Source organism: Lontra canadensis, unplaced genomic scaffold, assembly GCF_010015895.1.
Source record: "Lontra canadensis isolate GAN:19392208 unplaced genomic scaffold, GSC_riverotter_1.0 scaffold101, whole genome shotgun sequence".
In the NCBI taxonomy this organism is placed as follows: Eukaryota; Metazoa; Chordata; class Mammalia; order Carnivora; family Mustelidae; genus Lontra; species Lontra canadensis.
In genome coordinates this window covers 7,105,877-7,128,369 of record NW_022631095.1, presented here as the reverse complement: position 1 = coordinate 7,128,369, position 22,493 = coordinate 7,105,877, and the positions used below count along the sequence as shown (strand labels likewise).

General features: G+C 36.2%; 1 protein-coding gene across 4 annotated transcripts in view; it reads right to left on the bottom strand.

Moving 5' to 3' along the window:
• The window catches only part of PSD3 (pleckstrin and Sec7 domain containing 3), a 601,036-nt gene that overhangs the window by 185,224 nt on the left and 393,319 nt on the right, over positions 1-22,493 (bottom strand). For all 4 annotated transcript variants that reach the window (XM_032838061.1, XM_032838062.1, XM_032838063.1 and 1 more), the window contains one exon: positions 5,442-5,485. In XM_032838061.1, the coding sequence (XP_032693952.1) occupies positions 5,442-5,485 (44 nt within the window). The remainder of the gene's footprint in view (positions 1-5,441; positions 5,486-22,493) is intronic.

The following is a 22,493-nucleotide window of genomic DNA, read 5'->3' as shown; positions in this document are numbered from 1 at the left end:
AAAAACATAATGACACACAATCACTGGAATGCAGCAAAAGCAGTTCTAAGAGGGAAATTTATAGTAATACAGTCTATCTCAAAAAGCAAGAAAAATCTCAAATAAAAAACCTAACCTTATACCTAAATGGGCTAGAGAAAAAAAACAATAAACTAAACCCAAAACAAGCAGAAGGAAGGACATAATAAAGATTATGGCAGAAATAAATGATGTAGCAACTAAAAAATACCCCAACAGAACAGATCAATGAAAGAAGAAGTTATTTCTTCCAAATGATCAAAGAACTGATGAAACTCTAGCCAAAATAATCAAAAGAGAGAAAGAGGGTGAGAGGGCTCAAACAAAACCAGAAATGAAAGAGGAGAAATAACAACCAACACCAGAGAAATACAAACAACTCTAAGAGAATATTATGAAAAACTATTATGTCAACACATTGGACAACCTAGAAGAAATGGATAAATACCTAGACACATATTACCTATCAGAACTAAAGCAGAAGAAAGAAAATTTGAACAAATCTATTACCAGCTATGTAACTGAATCAGTAATCAATAAACTCCCAATAAACAAAAGTCCAGGACCAAAGCTTCTACCAACATTAATGGAAGAGATAATACCTATTTACTCAAATGCTCCCAAGATATACAAGAGGAAAGAAAACTTCCATATTTATTCTATTGAGGATAGCATTACCCTCATACCAAAACCAGATAAAGACACAATAAAAAAAGAGAACTACAGTCCAATATCTCTGATGAACATACATGCAAAAATCCTCAACAAAATGCTGGTAAACCGCATCCAACAAAAATCATTCACCACTGTTAAGTGGGATTTAATATTGGGATGAAAGGTGGTTAATTATTGACAAATCAATGTAATACATCACATCAATAAGAGAAAGGATAAGAACCTTTCAATATCTGCAGAAAAAGCATTTGAACTAAAGTGCAATTCATGATAAAAACTCTCAACAAAGTAGGGTTAGAGGGAACATACCTCAAAATAATAAAGGCCTGATATGAAGCACCTGCAGTCAACATCATCTTAAATGGGGAAAAATTGAGAGCTTTTCCCCTAATGTCAAGAATAAGAAAAGGATGTCTACTCTCACTGCTTTTATTTGACATGGTACTCCAAGCTGTAGCCACAGCAATCACACAACAAAAGAAATAAAAGGCATCCAAATTGGTAAGGAAGAAATAAAACTTTGGCTATTTGTAGATGTCATACTCTAGATAGAAAACCCAAAAGGCTCCACCAAAAACTTCTAGAATTGATAAACAAATTCAGTAAATTCACAGGATACAAAATCAACATGAAATCTATTGCATTTCTGTGCACCAATAACAAAGTAAGAGAAAGTGAAATTAAGAAAACAATCCCACTTACAAGAGCATGAAAAATAAGGAGATACCTAGGAATAAACCTAACTAACCAAGGAGGTGAAGAAGACCTGTACACTGGAAACTTTAACACACTGATGAAAGAAATTCAGGTTGATGCAAAGAAACAGAAAGAGAATCCATGCTCTCTTCCATTGGATCGGAAGAACTGATGTTGTTAAAATGCCTATACTATCCAAAGCAAATTATACATTTAATGCAATTCCATCAAAATACCAAAAGCATTTTTCATAGAACTACAGTGATCTTAAAATTTGTATGGAACCACAAAAGACTCCAGATAGCCAAAGCAACCTTAAAAAAGCAAAGCAAAGCAAAGCAGGAGGCCTCACAATTCTGGACTTCGGGTTATATTACAAAACTGTAGTGATCAAAACAGTATGGCACTGGCACAAAAACAGACACATAGAACAACGCAATAGAATAAAGTCCCAGAAATAAGCCCACAATCATATGATCAATGAATCTTCAACAAAGCATGATGTTTTTGAAAAAAAGACAGCCTCTTCAACAAATGGTGTTGAGAAAACTTGACAGCAATGTGTGAAAGAATGAAACTAGACCACTTTTCTAACCCATACACAGAAATAAATTCAAAATGGATTAAGAGTTAAATGTGAGATCTGATTCCATAAAAACCCTAGAAGAGAACATAGGTAGTAATTTCTCTGACACTGGCTATAGCAACATCTGCCTAGATATGTCTCCTGACGTGACAAAAGCAAATATAATCTATGGGGACTACATCAAAACAAAAAGCTTCAGCATAGCAAAGAAACAACCAAGAAAACTAAGTAAAACCCTATAGAATGGGCAAGATATTTGCAACAGACATTTCTAATAAACAGCTAGTCTCTAAAATATATTAAGAATTTATAAAACTCACACCCAAAAAACAAATAATCCAGTTAAAAAAACGGGGTTACTCAGCCCTGTTTTGATCATAAAGTACCTTTTAACAGCTACTAAAACTAATGTTCCTTAGAACACACTTTAGAAAATTCAGCTGTATATCAATTTATATGATTCTGCAGATAAAGAATATAAGACTTTTCCTTGATAAATGAATATGTACATGTATATAATTATATAGAACACTGTGCTCAGCCAGTTTTTCTTGTGCCTCTCCAATCATATTTTCTCTAACTCATTTTTGTCCCATTATTTATTAATGTTGGTACTTCTCACAGATAGCACTTAGAATTGTTTTCTTTCACTAAGGTCCTTTTCTCAGCAATCTTTACTCATTCTTAAAACTTCATCTGCCATATCTGTAAAATATTTTCCCAAGTATTTATATAGCTCTGACCTCTTTCCCAAGTTTCAATTCAACATTTTCACTTTCCTACAGGACCTTCCCACTCCATTTAGCCTTTATCATCTGTCTGAACTTTGTCATATACTCTTTATTTCTAGTAGCAACACCAGAATTTCCCTACTTATTTAGGTTTTGGCCTCTACCTTATCTTTGACTCCTCTCATGCCTTTCACTGCTGTAGATATGGCTTTCACTACTGCTTTATGTTTAGTGTTTTAGAACATTTTATAGTGTCATCCTGAGGATTATAAGAGATTCAACAATCGCTCCCCATATAAAAGAGGAAACTGAGGCAAAGAGGCATGACCAGTGACCCAGCTAGTACATGGAAGAGTTGGAATTCAAACCCAAATCTTCCTGATTCTGGATTTTGGGCTCCTGAACACAATGCTCTCTAGACTGACAAGAGACACACAGAAGAATTCAGTTCTTGGGTAAACTTCCATGCTCATCCATGGTTGGGCTCAAGACAAGACACCTTCCTATCATCAGGGAAACGCAAATCAAAACTGCAATGAGATATCACCTCACACCTGTCAGAATGGCTAAAATAAAAAACTGAGAAATTTCAGAGAGGTTGTGGAGATAAAAGAAGCCTTGTGCACTGCTGGTGGAAATGCAAACTGGTGCAGTCACTGTGGAGAATGGTATGGCGGTTCCTCAAAAAATTAAATACAGAATTACCATATGATCTACTAATTCTACTACTGGGTATTTACCCAAAGAATACAAAAAACACTAAATCAAAAAGATATGTGCATTCCTATGTTTATTGCACCATTATTTACAATAGCCAAGATAAGGAAGCAGCCCCAGCATCCATCGATAGATGAAAGATAAAGAAGATGTGGTGTATATAATCCTCAGACATAAAAAACAAATAAAGTCTTCCTCTTGTGATGACATGGATGGAACTACTCAACTACAATGCTGAGTGAAAAAAGGCAGTCAAAGAAAGTAAAATACCATATGCTTTCACTCATGTATGGAATTTAAGAAATAAAACAAATGAACAAAGGAAAAAAGAGCCAAAACCCAGACTAAACTACAGAGGACAAACTGGTAGTTCACATAGGGGAGGTGAGTTGGGGGAATGGGTGAAATAGGTGGAGGGGATTAAGACTACACTTATCATGATGAGCACTGGGTAATACAGAATTGCTGAATCACTATATTGTACACCTGAAACTAATATAACATTCTATGTTAACTATACTGACATTAAGAAAAAGATACTTTCTTACACCAAATTGCCATTATGTATAATATACATAAAACCTACTGCAACAAATTGTAATATATCAAGAATTTGGATTTACAAAACATATCCTCATGGGTACATTTATTTGGTTTTTAAAATAACTTTATAAAAGAAAAATATTCTCTCCCTTAGTATGAATGTATTTATACTTCATTTTTTATTAAATTTCACTATAGAAGTTATTCTACTTAGGTCAGGATATGCCTTTAATATTTTAGCAAGATTCTAAGTATATTATTGATGAAATTTTTCTAGGAAACCCACTTTCATTCATGAGAGAGAAGTCCAAAAGTGATTACTTTGGGTAGGCCATGAATTCTTATTATCTTAACAAGCTTTCCTTAAAATGATATACTTTGAGTCTCATGATGTATATAAATATAGACACATCACATATACTTGTAAATATTAGTTCCAAATTAAACTCTGAATCCCTAATTTAAAACAGTACCATATGAGCTAACAGTTACTAGAAACAGTTTAATAGTACTTTTTAAAAAAATTCATTCTAGCCTGTTATATGTAAGATATATGCAGTCAATTGCTAAACCACTTCTTTCCAATGTACATATGAAAGAATAAGATTTATCCCCTAAGTTCTGATTCTATAAACCTAAGTTCATGCAGACTGCTATGAAAGGTCACATGGTAGAAAAATATTTATGAATGCTTAATATCAGTGGAAACCAAAAATAAAATTCACATGTAGTTCTATTTAAAAAAATTATTTTGACCTAATTTATGGATAACTTTAGTTAATAATATTTTTAAGTTAAATTCCTAACTGCTGCAGTGAAAGAAAGATCAGTGAAAGTTCAGCAAGAGTACTACTGTTGGTCTACATAGGGTTAGATATAATTTATATGTAATAGTATCTCCCAAAGTATGTACCTTGAAACACACTACATTATACTGTTGAAAAGGTTCAGAAAACATTGCAAATTTGATTCCTCTCTTGGATATTGGCATTGTACAAACTCCTGAAAGTTTTGCAGTTAAAAAATATGTTTTTAGCTTTTTTAATCTATCATTTCTCAAGTTTTTCAGTATCTTAGTATAATTAGGGTCATTGGATACAAGATTGGAAAACCTTGATCTACGGCGATAGGCAAGAGGGAATTAAAACAAGTAGATGGTACCAAAATCATTTGTATTAGATTCTGGATTATAGGTGATTTTATTAGCTTTTCTTTTTGAATGCTATTTTTTAAAAGGGTACATACAAAAAGATAATTGTCTCTAGGCAAGGCAACTAGACAAAAAGCAAACAGAAAAAGACATGGGATACTCAGGGTTTACTTAAGGTTTTATACAATGTTAGACACTGGTGTGAAATGAGAACCAGCCATGCATATTTAATCCTTCTCTAAGATCACCTCTAAAGCATAAAGAAAGACAGTAAGAAAAGAACAAGTAAATCATTTATTAAAATGCTGACAGCCAGCATACTCACACTGCCCATTCTAGCTTCTCATTCTTAATAGAGTTGTACAGAGCCTGTAAAGAGAGAAAACAAGATGGAATTATTCTTTTCATTCTGTTCAATATTTTTATTTATTTTTTTTAAGATTTTATTTATTTGACAGAGAGAGAGATCACAAGTAGGCAGAGAGGCAGGCAGAGAGAGAGGGGGAAGTAGGCTCCCCACTGAGCAGAGAGCATGATGTGGGGCTTGATCCCAAAGCCCTGAGATCATGACCCAAGCCAAAGGCCGAGACTTTAACCCACTAAGCCACCCAGGTGCCCCTCTGTTCAATATTTTTAATTCAGCAAATGACCAAAGCCAAAAGGCTTGACTGAGTTAGCAAGCAATTCCTAAGCCCCTTGTTAGTCACCCTGTTGGCTCTGAAAGATAAGGAATATACAGGTGAAGCAAATAAGCATAGGGTAAACAGCATTTTGTGAAAGAGATTTTGCACAAAGTAAAAAATGGCATTTATAAGTAAGACACACAATCCTGTGTTACATTTTACCACAGTAAAATATTAGGAAATGATTAAAATTAAACCGTGTACTCTATTTTTCTTATTCAAAATATGGTCTTATAGTTTCACTAGTTTGGATACTGAAGTATGCCAACTTTTTTCACTGATGTAATAAATTTAACTGTTTACATAACATTTTAATGAACAAGATACATGTGAGAGGGACTGAACCTAGGGTATGGAAAACCGTCTCAGAATAATTTCAGAGTTTCTATACCAATGACTTATGCAGTTTTTATCAGTCTAACTTCATAACTGTGCTTTACATTAGTGAGTGTTACCCTGGTAGGCTTGAAGCGGTGGAGGGGGAAGACAGAAAACTTCTTTAGAGCTTTGGTAACGATAATGACAGTCAGCCTGATTCTGATTCTCCCAGATAAGATAAGATCCTTGTAATCAAGTTGTTCCACTATGACAACCACCCAAGAAAATGCTATTCCACATCTGTGCTTTCTTAATTTTGGGTAAGATGTAAAAGAAAACACAAACGTATCTCTAAGCTATAAAACCAACACAACACATACTGAAGAAAAGGATATGTGCACCTTAACGTTATGATGTTGGAATGTTTTCCTTCAAAGGAGGACTTGGAGCAACTCAAGTCACCAAAGATTCAGTACAAATATATTTAGGTTACAGATTTTATATTACTTAAGATTTAATTCATGTACCCTTAGCCAGTATTTTCACAAACTCTGTGGGAATTCTGCAGGGTGGCTACAATAGTAAGTTTAACCCAGGCGCCTCTACAATAGTAAGTTTAAATACCAGATAATTATGAAACTAATAAAAATTAGGAGGCATTTCATAATTAACAGGACATGGTAAAATGTATCCTCAAATACAAAAACTGATAGAACATCAAATTAAAATAAGGGGTAAACTGGGATGCCTGGGTGGCTCAGTTGGTTAAGCCGCTGCCTTCAGCTCAGGTCATGATCCTGGGGTCCTGGGATCGAGTCCCACATCGGGCTCCTTGCTCGGCAGGGGGTCTGCTTCCTCTTCTCTCTCTGCCTCCCTCTCTGCCTGCTTGTGTGTATTCTCTTTCTCTGACAAATAAATAAAAATCTTAAAAAAAAAAAGGGGGGGTAAACTGAGGCACAAAGACCATGCTGTAAATTAAATGTTCTTTTTGAGGAACTCAGATTTACTGAAGAACTACAACAACCTATTGTTTAAATGTCTCATGAGGCTGCACTTATTTAGAAGTGCAGGGAGAGCAGATGTCTAACAAGCCTCAGGAGACTCTTGCTGGATAAATGTCTTTTTAATGGGTTCCACGACTTGTATGAGCATTTTAAACCCACAAGTAACAGTTAAGTGAGAAACTGCAATTGAAAAGAGACAGATCATTAAAGGTTCTTTATATACTACCATACTCAAAATTACCTAGAATAATTTAATGATGTAGTAAAATTTTAAAAATGTATTCATAAAGTAGATATACTTGATGGTGATAGCTAAGCATCTAAATATTTTCTAATACATTCCATTCTGTCCTAGAACAAGTTTTTCAATTTTTTTTTGCCCATGAGAATATTTTGCTTAACAAGGTACTGAGTTCCAAAATAGAAAATTCTTGTTCAGACGCATATCATGCAATAAAAATCTTTTATAAAGTATTCTGTAAAATTCGACAAACTTGCCATATTGTAATCCTCTCCCAATGTATATATTATAACATGACAAATCTAAAAAGTAGATGTTATCCTTATCGTTTTCAATTGCAAAATTACAAAGGGATTTTCTTGAATCTTTCTGGTGCTTTATAAAAACACACTGTTTTTCTTTAAAAAAAAAAAAAAAAAAGGAAAATGGGTTTTGGAAATGCAACTAAGACTTATATATCCTTCATCACAATTTCCTATCCTTCTACCCACTCAGCTTAGTTAAGAACTGATTCGTCTTTAAGCCCACAGTCATCCCTTTCATTCTCGTCCACGCTCTATCACATCGAAAAGTTTTATTATTAATATCTTCAACTTTTTTGTCCCACTGCCTCTCTGTTGTACCTAAAAAAGAAACACTGAAACTCTTGAACAATCCTATTCTGCCTTTTCCACATTTATACCCCCTGTATTAGTTAAGGTTTCTTTAGTATTTCAAATACAAATACCTAACTCTAGCTATCTTATGCATAAGGGGCACCTAACAGTTTATGCAGCCAAATCATAAAAACATGAATGGAGCTGGCCTCAGGGACACAGGCACTTAAAACTCTCCTCCTTGCTTCTCAACTATTCTCCTCTCGTGAACATTAGATCCACATGTCAGACACACCTGGATGTTTCCAAAGCACCACAAACTCAGTAAAAAAGAACTAAGGCATGAAGACCTAAAAGTGGGAATGTATTCTCAATCTTAGTAAACTGTATCAGTGTGAAGTATGTAATTTTTTGAGTGTGGAAGCACTATACATAAAGCCTACATAAAAGTGATTTACAGTAATATAAAATATAGCCAAGTCAAAATCCTGGGACTAGCAGAATTTTTCTATCAACTATTTCATCCAAATACTATTATATTCCTATCACACAATCGAGAAAGTTCCAAGTCAAAGTCATACTTGTATCTGTCTACTAATGGCATAAGGATAAGTCTTTTAGTAATAATGTTTTGGGGATGATTTGTAAAACTCTCAAATTTCCACTCAAGAAACAACAAAATGAGATTTCAGAGCTGACAGGGGCCTTAGAGATCATCACACAAATTCTTCCTTATATAGATCAAAGAAAATGAAATCCAGTGTAATTAATTTCTTTCAAGGTCCAATAGTTATTTTCCACAAACTCTGACTCAGAAATCACATTTCTCAGAAATCAATTGACTAAATTCATTCAACTAACTATATTCTCTTTATCAACTAACTAAAACTAACTACATTCTCTCCTCCTAAGACCAAACTTTATAGTACCGTAAGTGCCTGGCTTGTCAAGACCCATGTGAAAAGGTAACAAGGCCTCTCTCAGAATACATTCAATAATGGTGGTCACTGTAATATTCTAAAGGATGAGCTTTCAACAAAAGTCACTGTTGCTAGGACGCAAGCTTGGAATGCCTTTGTTGGTGACCATGACTGGTTTGCCACTGATCCTATAGTCTTTTTGTTTGTTTATAATTTTATTTTTTTATAAACATATATTTTTATCCCCAGGGGTACAGGTCTGTGAATCGCCAGGTTTACACACTTCACAGCACTCACCATAGCACATACCCTCCCCAATGTCCATAACCCTACCCCCCCAACCATCCTCCCCCCATCAACCCTCAGTTTGTTTTGTGAGATTAAGAGTCACTTACGGTTTGTCTCCCTCCCAATCCCATCTTGTTTCATTTACTCTTCTCCTACCCCCTTAACACCCCTTGACCCCCTCCTCTCCCTCATATCAGGGAGATCATATGATAGTTGTCTTTCTCTGATTGACTTATTTTGCTAATCATGATACCCTCTAGTTCCATCCACGTAGTCGCAAATGGCAAGATTTCATTTCTTTTGATGGCTGCATAGTATTCCATTGTGTATATATACCACTTCTTCTTTATCCATTCATCTGTTGATGGACATCTAGGTTCTTTCCATAGTTTGGCTATTGTAGACATTGCTGCTATAAACATTCCACTGCATGTGCCCCTTCGGATCACTACGTATGTATCTTTAGGGTAAATACCCAGCAGTGCAATCGCTGGGTCATAGGGTAGTTCTATTTTCAACATTTTGAGGAAACTCCATGCTGTTTTCCAGAGTGGTTGCACCAGCTTGCATTCCCACCAACACTGGAGGGGGGTTCCCCTTTCTCCACATCCTCGCCAGCATCTGTCATTCCCTGACTTGTTAATTTTAGCCATTCTGACTGGTGTGAGGTGATATCTCATTGTGGTTTTGATTTGTATTTCCCTGATGCCAAGTGATATGGAGCACTTTTTCATGTGTCTGTTGGCCATCTGGATGTCTTCTTTGCAGAAATGTCTGTTCATGTCTTCTGCCCATTTCTTGATTGGATTATTTGTTCTTGGGTGTTGAGTTTGATAAATTCTTTATAGATTTTGAACACTAGTCTTTTATCTGATATGTCGTTTGCAAATATCTTCTCCCATTCTGTCAGTTGTCTTTTGGTTTTGTTAACTGTTTCCTTGGCTGTGCAAAAGCTTTTGATCTTGATAAAATCCCAATAGTTCATTTTGCCCTTGCTTCCCTTGCCTTTGGCGATGTTCCTAGGAAGATGTTGCTGCAGATGAGGTCGAAGAGGTTGCTGCCTGTGTTCTCCTCAAGGATTTTGATGGATTCCTTTCTCACATTGAAGTCTTTCATCCATTTTGAGTCTATTTTCATGTGTGGCGTAAGGAAATGATCCAATTTCATTTTTCTGCATGTGGCTGTCCAATTTTCCCAACACCATTTATTGAAGAGGTTGTCTTTTTTCCATTGGACATTCTTTCCTGCTTTGTCGAAGATTAGTTGACCACAGAGTTGAGGGTCTATTTTTGGGCTCTCTATTCTGTTCCATTGATCTATGTGTCTGTTTTTGTGCCAGTACCATGCTGTCTTGATGATGACAGCTTTGTAATAGAGCTTGAAGTCCGGAATTGTGATGCCACCAACTTTGGCTTTCTTTTTCAATATTCCTTTGGCTATTCGAGGTCTTTTCTGGTTCCATATAAATTTTAGGATTATTTGTTCCATTTCTTTGAAAAAAATGGATGGTACTTTGATAGGAATTGCATTAAATGTGTAGATTGCTTTAGGTAGCATAGACATTTTCATAATATTTTTTCTTCAGATCCAGGAGCATGGAACATTTTCCCATTTCTTTGTGTCTTCCTCAATCTCTTTCATGAGTACTTATAGTTTTCTGTGTATAGATTCTTAGCCCCTTTGGTTAGGTTTAATGCTAGGTATCTTATAGTTTTGGGTGAAATTATAAATGGGATTGACTCCTTAATTTCTCTTTCTTTTGTCTTGTTGTTGGTGTAGAGAAATGCAACTGATTTCTGTGCATTGATTTTATATCCTGACACTTTACTGAATTCCTGTACAAGTTCTAGCAGTATTGGAGTGGAGTCTTTTGGGTTTTCCACATATAGTATCATATCATCTGCGAAGAGTAATAGTTTGACTTCTTCTTTGCCCATTTGGATGCTTTAATTTACTTTTGTTGTCTAATTGCTGAGGCTAGGACTTCTAGTACTATGTTGAATAGCAGTGGTGATAACGGACATCCCTGTGGTGTTCCTGACCTTAGCGGAAAAGCTTTCAGTTTTTCTCCATTGAGAATGATATTTGCGGTGGGTTTTTCACAGATGGCTTTGATAATATTGAGGTATATGCTCTCTATCCCTACACTTTGAAGAGTTTTGATCAGGAAGGGATGCTGTACTTTGTCAAATGCTTTTTAAGCATGTATTGAGAGTATCATATGGTTCTTGTTCTTTCTTTTATTAATGTGTTGTATCACATCGATTGATTTGCGGATATTGAACCAACCTTGCAGCCCTGGAATAAATCCCACTTGGTTGTGGTGAATAATCCTGTTAATGTACTGTTGAATCCTATTGGCTAGTATTTTGGTGAGAATTTTTGCATCTGTGTTCATCAAGGATATTGGTCTGTAGTTCTCTTTTTTGATGGGCTCCTTGTCTGGTTTGGGGATCAAGGTGATGCTGGCCTCATAAAATGAGTTTGGAAGTTTTCCTTCCATTTCTATTTTCTGGAACAGTTTCAGGAGAATAGGAATTAGTTCTTCTTTAAATGTCTGGTAGAATTCCCGTGGGAAGCCATCTGGCCCTGGGCTTTTGTTTGTTTGGAGATTTTTGATGACTGTTTCAATCTCCTTACTGGTTATGGGTCTGTTCAGGCTTTCTATTTCTTCCTGGTTCAGTTGTGGTAGTTTATATGTCTCTAGGAATGCATCCATTTCTTCCAGATTGTCAAATTTGTTGGTGTAGAGCTGCTCATAGTATGTTCTTATAATTGTCTGTTATTTCTTTGGTGTTAGTTGTGATCTCTCCTCTTTCATTCATGATTTTATTTATTTGGGTCCTTTCTCTTTTCTTTTTGATAAGTCTGGCCAGGGGGTTATCAATCTTATTAATTCTTTCAAAGAACCAGCTCCTAGTTTCGTTGATTTGTTCTATTGTTTTTTTTTTTGTTTGTTTTATTTTTTTGTTTGTTTCTATTTCACTGATTTCTGCTCTGATCTTTATGATTTCTCTTCTCCTGCTGGGTTTAGGGTTTCTTTCTTGTTCTTTCTCCAGCTCCTTTAGGTGTAGGGTTAGGTTGTGTACCTGAGACCTTTCTTGTTTCTTGAGAAAGGCTTGTATTGCTATATATTTTCCTCTCAGGACTGCCTTTGTTGTGTCCCACAGATTTTGAACTGTTGTGTTTTCACTATCATTTGTTTCCATGAATTTTTTCAATTCTTCTTTAATTTCCTGGTTGACCCATTCATTCTTTAGAAGGATGCTGTTTAGTCTCCATGTATTTGGGTTCTTTCCAAATTTCCTCTTGTGATTGAGTCTTAGCTTCAGAGCATTGTGGTCTGAAAATACGCAGGGAATGATCCCAAACTTTTGATACCGGTTGAGACCTGATTTAGGACCGAGGATGTGATCTATTCTGGAGAATGTTCCATGTGCACTAGAGAAGAATGTGTATTCTGTTGCTTTGGGATGAAATGTTCTGAATATATCTGTGATGTCCATCTGGTCCAGTGTGTCATTTAAGGCCTTGATTTCCTTGTTGATCTTTTGCTTGGATGATCTGTCCATTTCAGTGAGGGGAGTGTTAAAGTCCCCTACTATTATTGTATTATTGTTGATGTGTTTCTTTGATTTTGTTATTAATTGGTTTATATAGTTGGCTGCTCCCATGTTAGGGGCATAGATATTTAAAATTGTTAGATCTTCTTGTTGGACAGATCCTTTGAGTATGATATAGTGTCCTTCCTCATCTCTTATTATAGTCTTTGGCTTAAAATCTTATTGATCTGATATAAGGATTGCCACTCCTGCTTTCTTCTGATGTCCATTAGCACGGTAAATTGTTTTCCACCCCCTCCCTTTAAATCTGGAGGTGTCTTCGGGTTTAAAATGAGTTTCTTGTAGGCAACATATAGATGGGTTTTGTTTTTTTAGCCATTCTGATACCCTGTGTCTTTTGATTGGGGCATTTAGCCCATTAACATTCAGGGTAACTATTGAGAGATATGAATTTAGTGCCATTGTATTGCCTGCAAGGTGACTGTTATTGTATATTGTGTCTGTTCCTTTCTGATGTACTACTTTTAGGCTCTCTCTTTGCTTAGAGGACCTCTTTCAATATTTCCTGTAGAGCTGGTTTGGTATTTGCAAATTCTTTCAGTTTTTGTTTGTCCTGGAAGCTTTTAATCTCTCCTTCTATTTTCAATGATAGCCTAGCTGGATATAGTATTCTTGGCTGCATGTTTTTCTCGTTTATTGCTCTGAATATATCATGCCAGCTCTTTCTGGCCTGCCAGGTCTCTGTGGATAAGTCTGCTGCCAATCTAATATTTTTACCATTGTATGTTACAGACTTCTTTTCCCGGGCTGCTTTCAGGATTTTCTCTTTGTCACTAAGACTTGTAAATTTGACTATTAGGTGACGGGGTGTGAACCTATTCTTATTGATTTTGAGGGGGGTTCTCTGAACCTCCTGGATTTTGATGCTTGTTCCCTTTGCCATATTGGGGAAATTCTCTCCAATAATTCTCTCCAGTATACCTTCTGCTCCCCTCTCTCTTTCTTCTTCTTCTGAAATCCCAATTATTCTAATGTTGTTTCGTCTTATGGTGTCACTTATCTCTCGAATTCTGCCCTCGTGGCCGGGCTGAGTAATCCGCTCGGGTTTGCTTTCGGGAGCTTTTGTTCCCTTAGGGCTTTCCGTAGAGTTCTGGAGGACAGGAATGAAGATGGCGGCCTCCCAGTCTCCGGCCCAGAGGAACCGAGAGCCCGGGCCCCACTCCTCAGTGCGCCCTCAGAGAACAGCGCCCAATTACTCCCGTCACCCTGGCCTCTGACTGTGCTCCGAGCTCACCAAGCCTGTGACGGGTTCAAGGTAAGCCCGAGCTGAGAGCTCACTCCTCGGCTCTGTCTCTGTAGCCGGCTTCCCCGTTCTAATACCTGCAAGCTCTGCGATACTCAGTCACCCCCGATCCTTCTGTGACCCTGCGGGACCTGAGGCCACGCAGACCCCACGTGGGCTTCACCCCGATTTAGCCTCTGGAGCGATGTCCCTCAGCGGAACAGACTTTTAAAAGTCCTGATTTTGTGCTACGTTGCTCCGCGGCTTGCTGGGAACCGACCCCTCCCCCCGCGGTCTATCTTCCCATCACTTTGGATTCACTTCTCCGCCAGTCCTACCTTTCAGAAAGTGGTTGATTTTCTGTTTCTAGAATTGCTGTTCTTCTCTTCGATCTCCTGTTGGATTTGTAGGTGTTTGCAATCTTTAGATAAGCTATCTAGCTGATCTCCTGCTACCTGAAGTAGTCTCAGCCTGCCACTTCTCCGCCATCTTGACTTCGCTCTCGCCACTGATCCTATAGTCTTAGTCCACTTACAACTAAAGCTATCTGCCATATAAATGGCTGAAACTGGAGATGTAGACTATAGCTCAGGAAAATAATTTATCCCTGGCTATATGAGGGGTTATTCGACCTAGCTCCAAGAGAGCAAAGTCTGTAGGCAAACATTGTCATGAAAGGCTGTCAGATCCCAGTGACCATGGACTGACAGCTAGGGATAAATCAACCTTCAAAGACCACAGTGACCCATACGTATTATACGCAGTGAGGTGATAAACAATTGTGGCAGGCTAAGTAATGGACACTCAGATGATGTCCAGGTCCTAATCCCTGGAACCTATAAACATTTCTGTGTCTAGCAAAAAGACAGACTGGAAATGTGATTAAGTTAATGATCTTGAGATGGGGAGGGTATCTGCACTGGGTGGTGTCTGTAGAAGATGGAAGAGGGAGATGTCAGAAAGACAGAAGCAGCGAGGGCAATGTGAAGATGGACACGGAGGTCTGACACAGACACAAGGGAAGGAATGCTAACCAGCACCGTCAGCTGGAAGAGGCAGGGACTCTCTCCTAGACATTCCAGGAGGAGTACAGCATGTTGACAACTCGATTTCAGACTTCTGGCTTCCAAAGTTACGAGAAGATAAATTTCTGTTGTTTTAAGACACCAAGTTTGTGGTACTTCATTATAGCAGCCCTAGGAAACTAATATACAAAGGTACAAATGTAAGACAGATATCTAAGTAAAGAAAGGCTGATTTTCAGAAATATTTCCATAATCTCTTACCTAGTGGCTGACAAAATCGGTCAAAGAATTTTTTAAAAAACATTGATTTTTGAGCTCCATCCAGATCTCATCTGATATCTACTGCATCAGATTCCCAGTAGAGAAAATATATAAATACTTCTAAATGCTCTACTCCTGACTTTTATATGAACCTGTTGTTAAAAACCAGTTTGCAAATTTACCAACCATTTAATTTTTTCTAAAGACTTTATTTATTTGTCAGAGTGAGAAAGAGAGAGCATATACAAGCAGGGGGAGCAGAAGGCAGAAGGAGAAGCAGGCTCACTCCCTGTGGAGCAGGGATCCCAGGATCCCCTTGACCTGGGCCTAAGGCAGGCACTTAACTGACTGAACCACCCAGGTATTCTTACCAAATATTTATTTAAGTGAATTTCCTGCAGCTTAACCCAGGAGCTAGACAACAGTCAAATGCCTCCACTGAGATTAAACAGGACGGAATGATTCTTCAAATTTGAAGTTCATTAAATTTTAAGAATGAGAAAGCAAAAGTAAATTGCTTAAATTACAGAAATTAAGGTTTCTTGGTCTAAATTTACTTTTAAGTCTTTGTTCTAACTTTTGATTGCTTCTCATTGAGATGACAAAATGCAATTTTATTCACTGCTGAACACCATCGCTGACAGCCCACACATGGTTCTCTGAAGTTTTCCCATTACCATGCATTGTGTAACCTGAGTTTCTGTCTCTCTCTCTCTCTTCCTCCTTCTCCCTTCCTCCCAACCCTCCTCACAGAGAGGCAAATTTTGCAATCTATGATATTCATGTATTTTAGTTCAATCATCTCTAAACTCCAATGATTTTTTTCCTTTATGTGTTCTTTCAATTATTATAAAAAGTACAAAAAAAATTGGATTGCTTCCAATTTCCTTTAGTGAGACAGTAACCACAGCGAAATTTGTATCCAGGAAGAATTTTGACACCGTTAACACCATTAACACCAGGGCTCTCTTTTCCAAGGCAAATATCATGCAGATATTCAGATTAAGCAGACTTTTAAGTATAAAATTAAATATGCACTACTCTGTAAGTTATTACCAAAGAGAGACTATGTTTGAAAAGACGTTATTTTAAAACTAATGATAAAACTCGTAATTAAATTAATTTCAAATTGTTTAGAGAAACTCAAAATAGGTCAAAGCAATGGTGTTTTATTTTTATTTTATTTTCTATGCCTTAGAATAATGAATAACTGCATTACCCTCCACATAGAGGTTTCCCTAAAATCAGTCTTTAGAATGGATTTTTTGTTTGCCCCTTCTAGTCCTGCGGGATTTCACGTGTATTCAATGTACCAAATAAGATTATGGGTGAGAGCTATGCCCCCCTCCTTTTTTTAAGTGGCAACTGTCAAGTAGAGGCACAGAATAAACAGGCTGAAGCTGTGACCACAGAGCATTAATAGGGCAGATCCATTTTAGGGAGAAAGTACTAAAGATGAGTTTCTCAAGATTGATCCCCTTTAAGCCACTTGTGTTCCTGAACCCACTAGATAATTTTCATTTACCAAAGTTTAAAGAGTACTGCATTAAAGAACATATATTTACAAGTAACATCATAAACATTCATCTCTAGTTCTCACTCAGGGTGACAGAAGCATGCTCAATATAAAGTAACTTACTTTGGCTTTTTTCGCATATCTATAGTTAGATCTGTTTTTTGGATCCAGCCACCATGTAAACAGAATCAAAATCTATGTCTTGGACAATTAACTTGAACCTTCTCTGTTGTGGTGCACTTAAAAACCCAGCCAGCAATGGCAGAAATATCGAACGATTATCTGTCTCAGTTGGGTAGACGTGCCAGCAAAAACCCAAAATAGACACTAGAAAACTAATTTAAAAATGCTTTTGTTATTGAAAGAGAATCTGAGGTATACTTAATATACTTAATATTCATCACATAATAAACATTTTTTAGAGCATTCTGTTGGCTGGAGTGACATTATGCTAGGTGCAGACAAATACATTCTGCCTTCAGGGGCCTCTTACGTGAGGGTGACAAAATGTGATGCTAAACCTCACTGAGCTTTACCTAATGGAGAATTAGTCAGCTAAGACCGTCTAACTTTGCTTCCTATTTACAATGTGCAAGATGCTTTTAACACACAGTATCTAATAATCTGATGTGATATTAAATGTATTTTCTTTAAGGAAAAATTTTATAGAAGGAAAACAGCTCCAATCTCTGGATCCAAGGATTTAAAGTGTGGGGGTGAGCATCTATCTGACTGACATTAACTTTTTAAAGATTTTACTTATTTATTTGACACAGAGAGAGAGTTGATTCTCTAAGGGGGGAGAGAGGAATATGGGGCTTGCGTGATTGCCTGTTGTCAAATATATCTTTATGAGCTAAAATAGAAACCATCATTCCTTCATTATTACTGAAGGGAAAAGAAATTCAGCCAAAGATAATAGTAAATAGGCACACAAAAGATTTGGTGAGCAGTTCTGGAGGTACCACTAAACCAAACATGAAAATAAATAAACTATAATTCCCAATTAACATTTCTACTAATGCAATACTCCAAACAAATACACACACACGTATTTTCATTCATTCATTTTGAGGGATGGGTTGGTCAGTAAGGTGTTATGAGAATTTACACAGAGCACATTTCCCCTAAAGTGCCTTTACTACACCTTACAATTGCTTTCCATTTGATTAGCTATTATGTCTTAGGGAAAAGTTCTTAAATATGCTAGTATGAATGACACTATTGCAAATGTAAGCAAAAATTCAAACAGTAAATAGCCATTAAGTTTCTTTTTTAAAAATAGAGGTATAATTGTCATATAACATTAGATTAGTTTTAGGTACACAATATAATGGTTCAATATCTGTACTAAGTTCCTTTTTAAGCAACAATTTTAACTAGAATTTTTTTCTCACTTTCTAAAACTGTAAACAGATCCCCTAACATAATAAAGGCCATATATGACAAGTGCACAACTAACATACTACTCAGCAGTGAAAAGGCTCAAAACTTCTCCTCAAGTCAGGAACAAGACAAAGATACTTACACTTGTCACTTTTATTGACCACAGTACTGGAAGTCCCAGCCAGAGCAATTAGGTAAGAAAAAGAAAAAGGCATTCAAGTTGGGGAAATAAAAAATGAAGTAAAATGATCATTATTTGCAGATGACATGATGTTACATATAAAAAACCCTGAAGACTCCATCAAAAAAAGTACTGGATCTAATAAAAGAGTTCAATAAAGCTGCAGGATACAAGGTCAATATATGAAAATCTGTAGTGTTTCTATACACTAATAACAAGAATCAGAAAGAGAAATTAAAATAATTCTACTTTATAATTACATCAAAAAGAATATAATACCTAGGAGTAAATTTCACCAAGAAGGTAAAAGACCTATACAGTGAAAACTGTTAAGATATTAATGAAAGAAACTATAGAAGATACAAATAAATGGAAAGATATTATGTGTTCAGGGACTTGAAGAATACCATTAAAATGTCCACTGTACCCAAAGCAGTCTTCCAATTTAGTGCAATCCAAATAAAAGTTCCAATGGCATTTTTCAATAAATAGAACAAACAATTCTAAAAGATGGAAAGAACCACAAAAGACCTCAAACAGCCAAAACAATCTTGAGAAAGAAAAACAAAGTTGGAGGCATCATACTCTCTGATTTCAAACTATATTACAAAGCTACAGTAACTAAAACAGCATAATCCTGGCATAAAAACAGATTTCACAGATCAATGGAATAGAAAGCCCAGAAAAAAATCCACATATATATGATCAATTAATTTACGACAAAGAAGCAAAGAATCTGAAATGGAGAAAGTACAGTCTCATCAATAAATTGTGTTGGGAAAATTGGACTGCTACATGCAAAGGAATGAAACTGGACCACTCACTATCTTATACCATACATAAATTTTAACACAAAAAGGATTACAAACTTGAATGTAAGGCCTAAAATCATAAAACTCCTAGAAGAAAACATAGAGGGTAAGTTCTTTTATGCCAGTATTGGTAATGATGGTTTTGCCTTTGCAAAGGAGCAAAGAGTAGCAACTAGTTAAGTGGGACTGTATCAAACTAAAAAGCTTCTGCAGAGCAAAGGAATCATCAACAAAATAAAACGGCAACATACTGAATGGGAAAAAATATTTGCAAATCATATATGTGATTAGGGTTTAATATGTAAAATATAATATACATAACTCAACAGCAGAAAAAAAATCCAATTAAAATGGGCAGAGGATCTAAATAGGCATTTTTCCAAAGAGGACCTGAATAGATATCCCCCTACCAAAGAGATGACCAGCAGGTACATGAAAAGATGCTCAACATCACTAATCATCAGGGAAATGTAAATCAAAACCACAATGAATTATCACCTCACACCTGTTAGAATGGTTAGTATCAAAAAGACAAGAGAGAACAAATGCTGGCAAGGATGCAGAGTAAAAGGGACCCTAATGCACTGCTGGTGGGAATGTATATTGGTGCAGTCACTATGGAGAACATCAGAGAGGTTCCTCAAAAAAATTAAAACTAGAGATATCATATGATCCTGTAGTTCCAGTTCCTGGCATTTATCCAAAGAAAATAAAAAGTACTAATTCAAAAAGATATACGCAGCCCCATGATTACTGCAGCATTATTTACAATCACCAAGATACAGAAACAACCTAGGTATCCACTGACAGATGAATGGATGAGGTGTGATGTATATATGATGGAATATTATTCAGCCATAAAAAGAGTGAAATCTTGCTATCTGATACAATATGGATGGAACTTGAGGGCATTATGCTAGGTGAAACAAGTCAAACAGAGAAGGGCAAATACTGTATGATATCACTTATATGTGGAATCTAAAACAAAAACAACAAACCAAAAATGGAAGTTTGTAGATACATAGAATAGACTGATGGTTGCCAGACTGAGAGGTGAATAAAATGGGTGAAGGGGTCAAAAGGTACTAACTTCCAGTTACAAAAATAAGTTATGGGGCTGTAATGTACAGCATGGTGAATATAGTTCATACTCTACTACATATTTGAAAATTGTTAAGAGAGTAGATTAAGTTAAAATTCATCATCGCAAGGAAAAAATGTTCTATAACTATGTAAGGTGATCATTTTATAATATATACAAATATCAAATCATTATGTTGTACACCTAAAACTTATCACAGACAACATGAATTGATAGTAGTTCAAATTATCCCCAACATCACTGAATCTTCATAAACTGTTTCAAATGGCATGTCACATAATTCATATTTATTGTCTCACTCTATTGTACAATAACTACAACAAATATTTTATCATAACATATGCTAATATGTCAGAGGATATTTTTAAGTAACTTTTTAAAACTATTTTTTATAACTACCAGTAATTTTTTTTCTATAATAGTATAATAGATAGTATAAGTATTTATACAAAATAGTATAGTTTCCTTCTTCACTACCAGAAGAGGTTAATTCCTATTGTAACATCAACAGTACAGTAAACAGTTGTAACACGTGTAACAATATAGTCTAAACAAATCTCTTAAAACTATTCACTCATTCATTCATATATTCAGTCAAATATTTACTGAGTCTCTACTACCTATCAGGTTGTCAGGTATTAATATAGGCGCTGAAAGTTCAGTGGTGAAAAACACAAAGAACTTAGATTTAGTGGGGTGGAAACAGACAAAGGAATAAGAAAAGACAAACACATCAAGATAATTCTGTCACTTTCTGGTACACTTCTAGATAATTACCATAAGATACTCAATATAAGGTAACTTAAAAGACTAGCTTTCAACACGATGGACAAGAAAACTTTTATGCAAGGAAATTTAATGAGTGACAATGAGCAGCTTCACAAAGATAAAGGGAAGATCGGTAAGCAGCTCCTTGGTGTAACTGAGCATGGTGGGTCTGAAGGCCTGTGGCAAGGGCAAATAGGTAGACAGGTCACACAGGGTTTTTTGACCAGAAAACTAAGAACTTCTGTGTGTGCTGGGCAACCATGGAGGAGAGACCTGCTCTAGTTCATGTTCTTACAGGTCACCCTGGTTTCTGTGTGGAGAAAGAACTAGAAGAGAGCAAGGGAAGTAGCAGAAAGACTGGTGGTGTCTGGATAGAGATGATGTGACCTGGACTGAGGTGATGGCAGTGGCAGATCTCGGATGTATCAGGCTATCTTCCTAAAATATGGAGAAGGGTGGCCCATTTTTACATGCCTCAAGCACAAATAAAAAATTGGATAAGACAGTTTTAACAATAGCACCAGAGATATACTGTCACCCTAGTATTTAAAGTCATTTAAACTAAAAATGAAGTAGATATATTACAATATATTGTTAAAAGAAAAAAGGTATAAAACAGTGCCCATGTATATAAATATAAATATATAAACATAATGTTTACACAGAACCTTTCTGAAATACAGAAGAAACCACTGACGGTGATTGCCTCTGGAGAGGGCGATAGGGGAAATGGGGAGAGAGAGAGAATTTTCAATGTATAAACTACACTATTCGAATGTTTACCACAGCATGTATGCATCACTTCAACTGAAAACTAGATGGCAATAAATTTTAAACTTATTGCACATGTAATCAAGTCTGCTGCCTCTCTTTTGTCTCCACAGTGCCTCATAAATTGTCTCAACCACAGCAAATGTTAAAAAAAAAAAAAAGTTGAGAAGACAAAGACCTCAGTGCTGATAATCCTAATACAGCAATTATGATAGGAATCAGTAAATGTAGAAAAAATAACAATGAACTAGAAATCAGTAGACTTGTACCAAACCTGCCTCTTGAATCACCTGTTATGACTTTGGCCACTAACACTAAACCTCTGCTTTCTTCATCTGTAAAGACAGTAAAACACCTACCTCACAGAATTGTAAAGATGATATGAAACCATTTGTACACTGGCTAAGTGACACATAAATAAAAAGAACTACTTTTGTTACATGCAGTCTACTTCTGCCCTCCTCAGATTTTATAGAACATTTGAATTTAGATATCCAAATCTATCCATTCCATGCCCCTTGGCTAATCAATATCCCATGGCAAACATATGCTAGGCATTGGGAGAATCACTTACTCTGAAACAAACTGGCAGTTTGGCATCATGGACAAATTATGCCAACAAACTAAGATTTACTGAGTGGTTAACAAGTGCCAAGACCT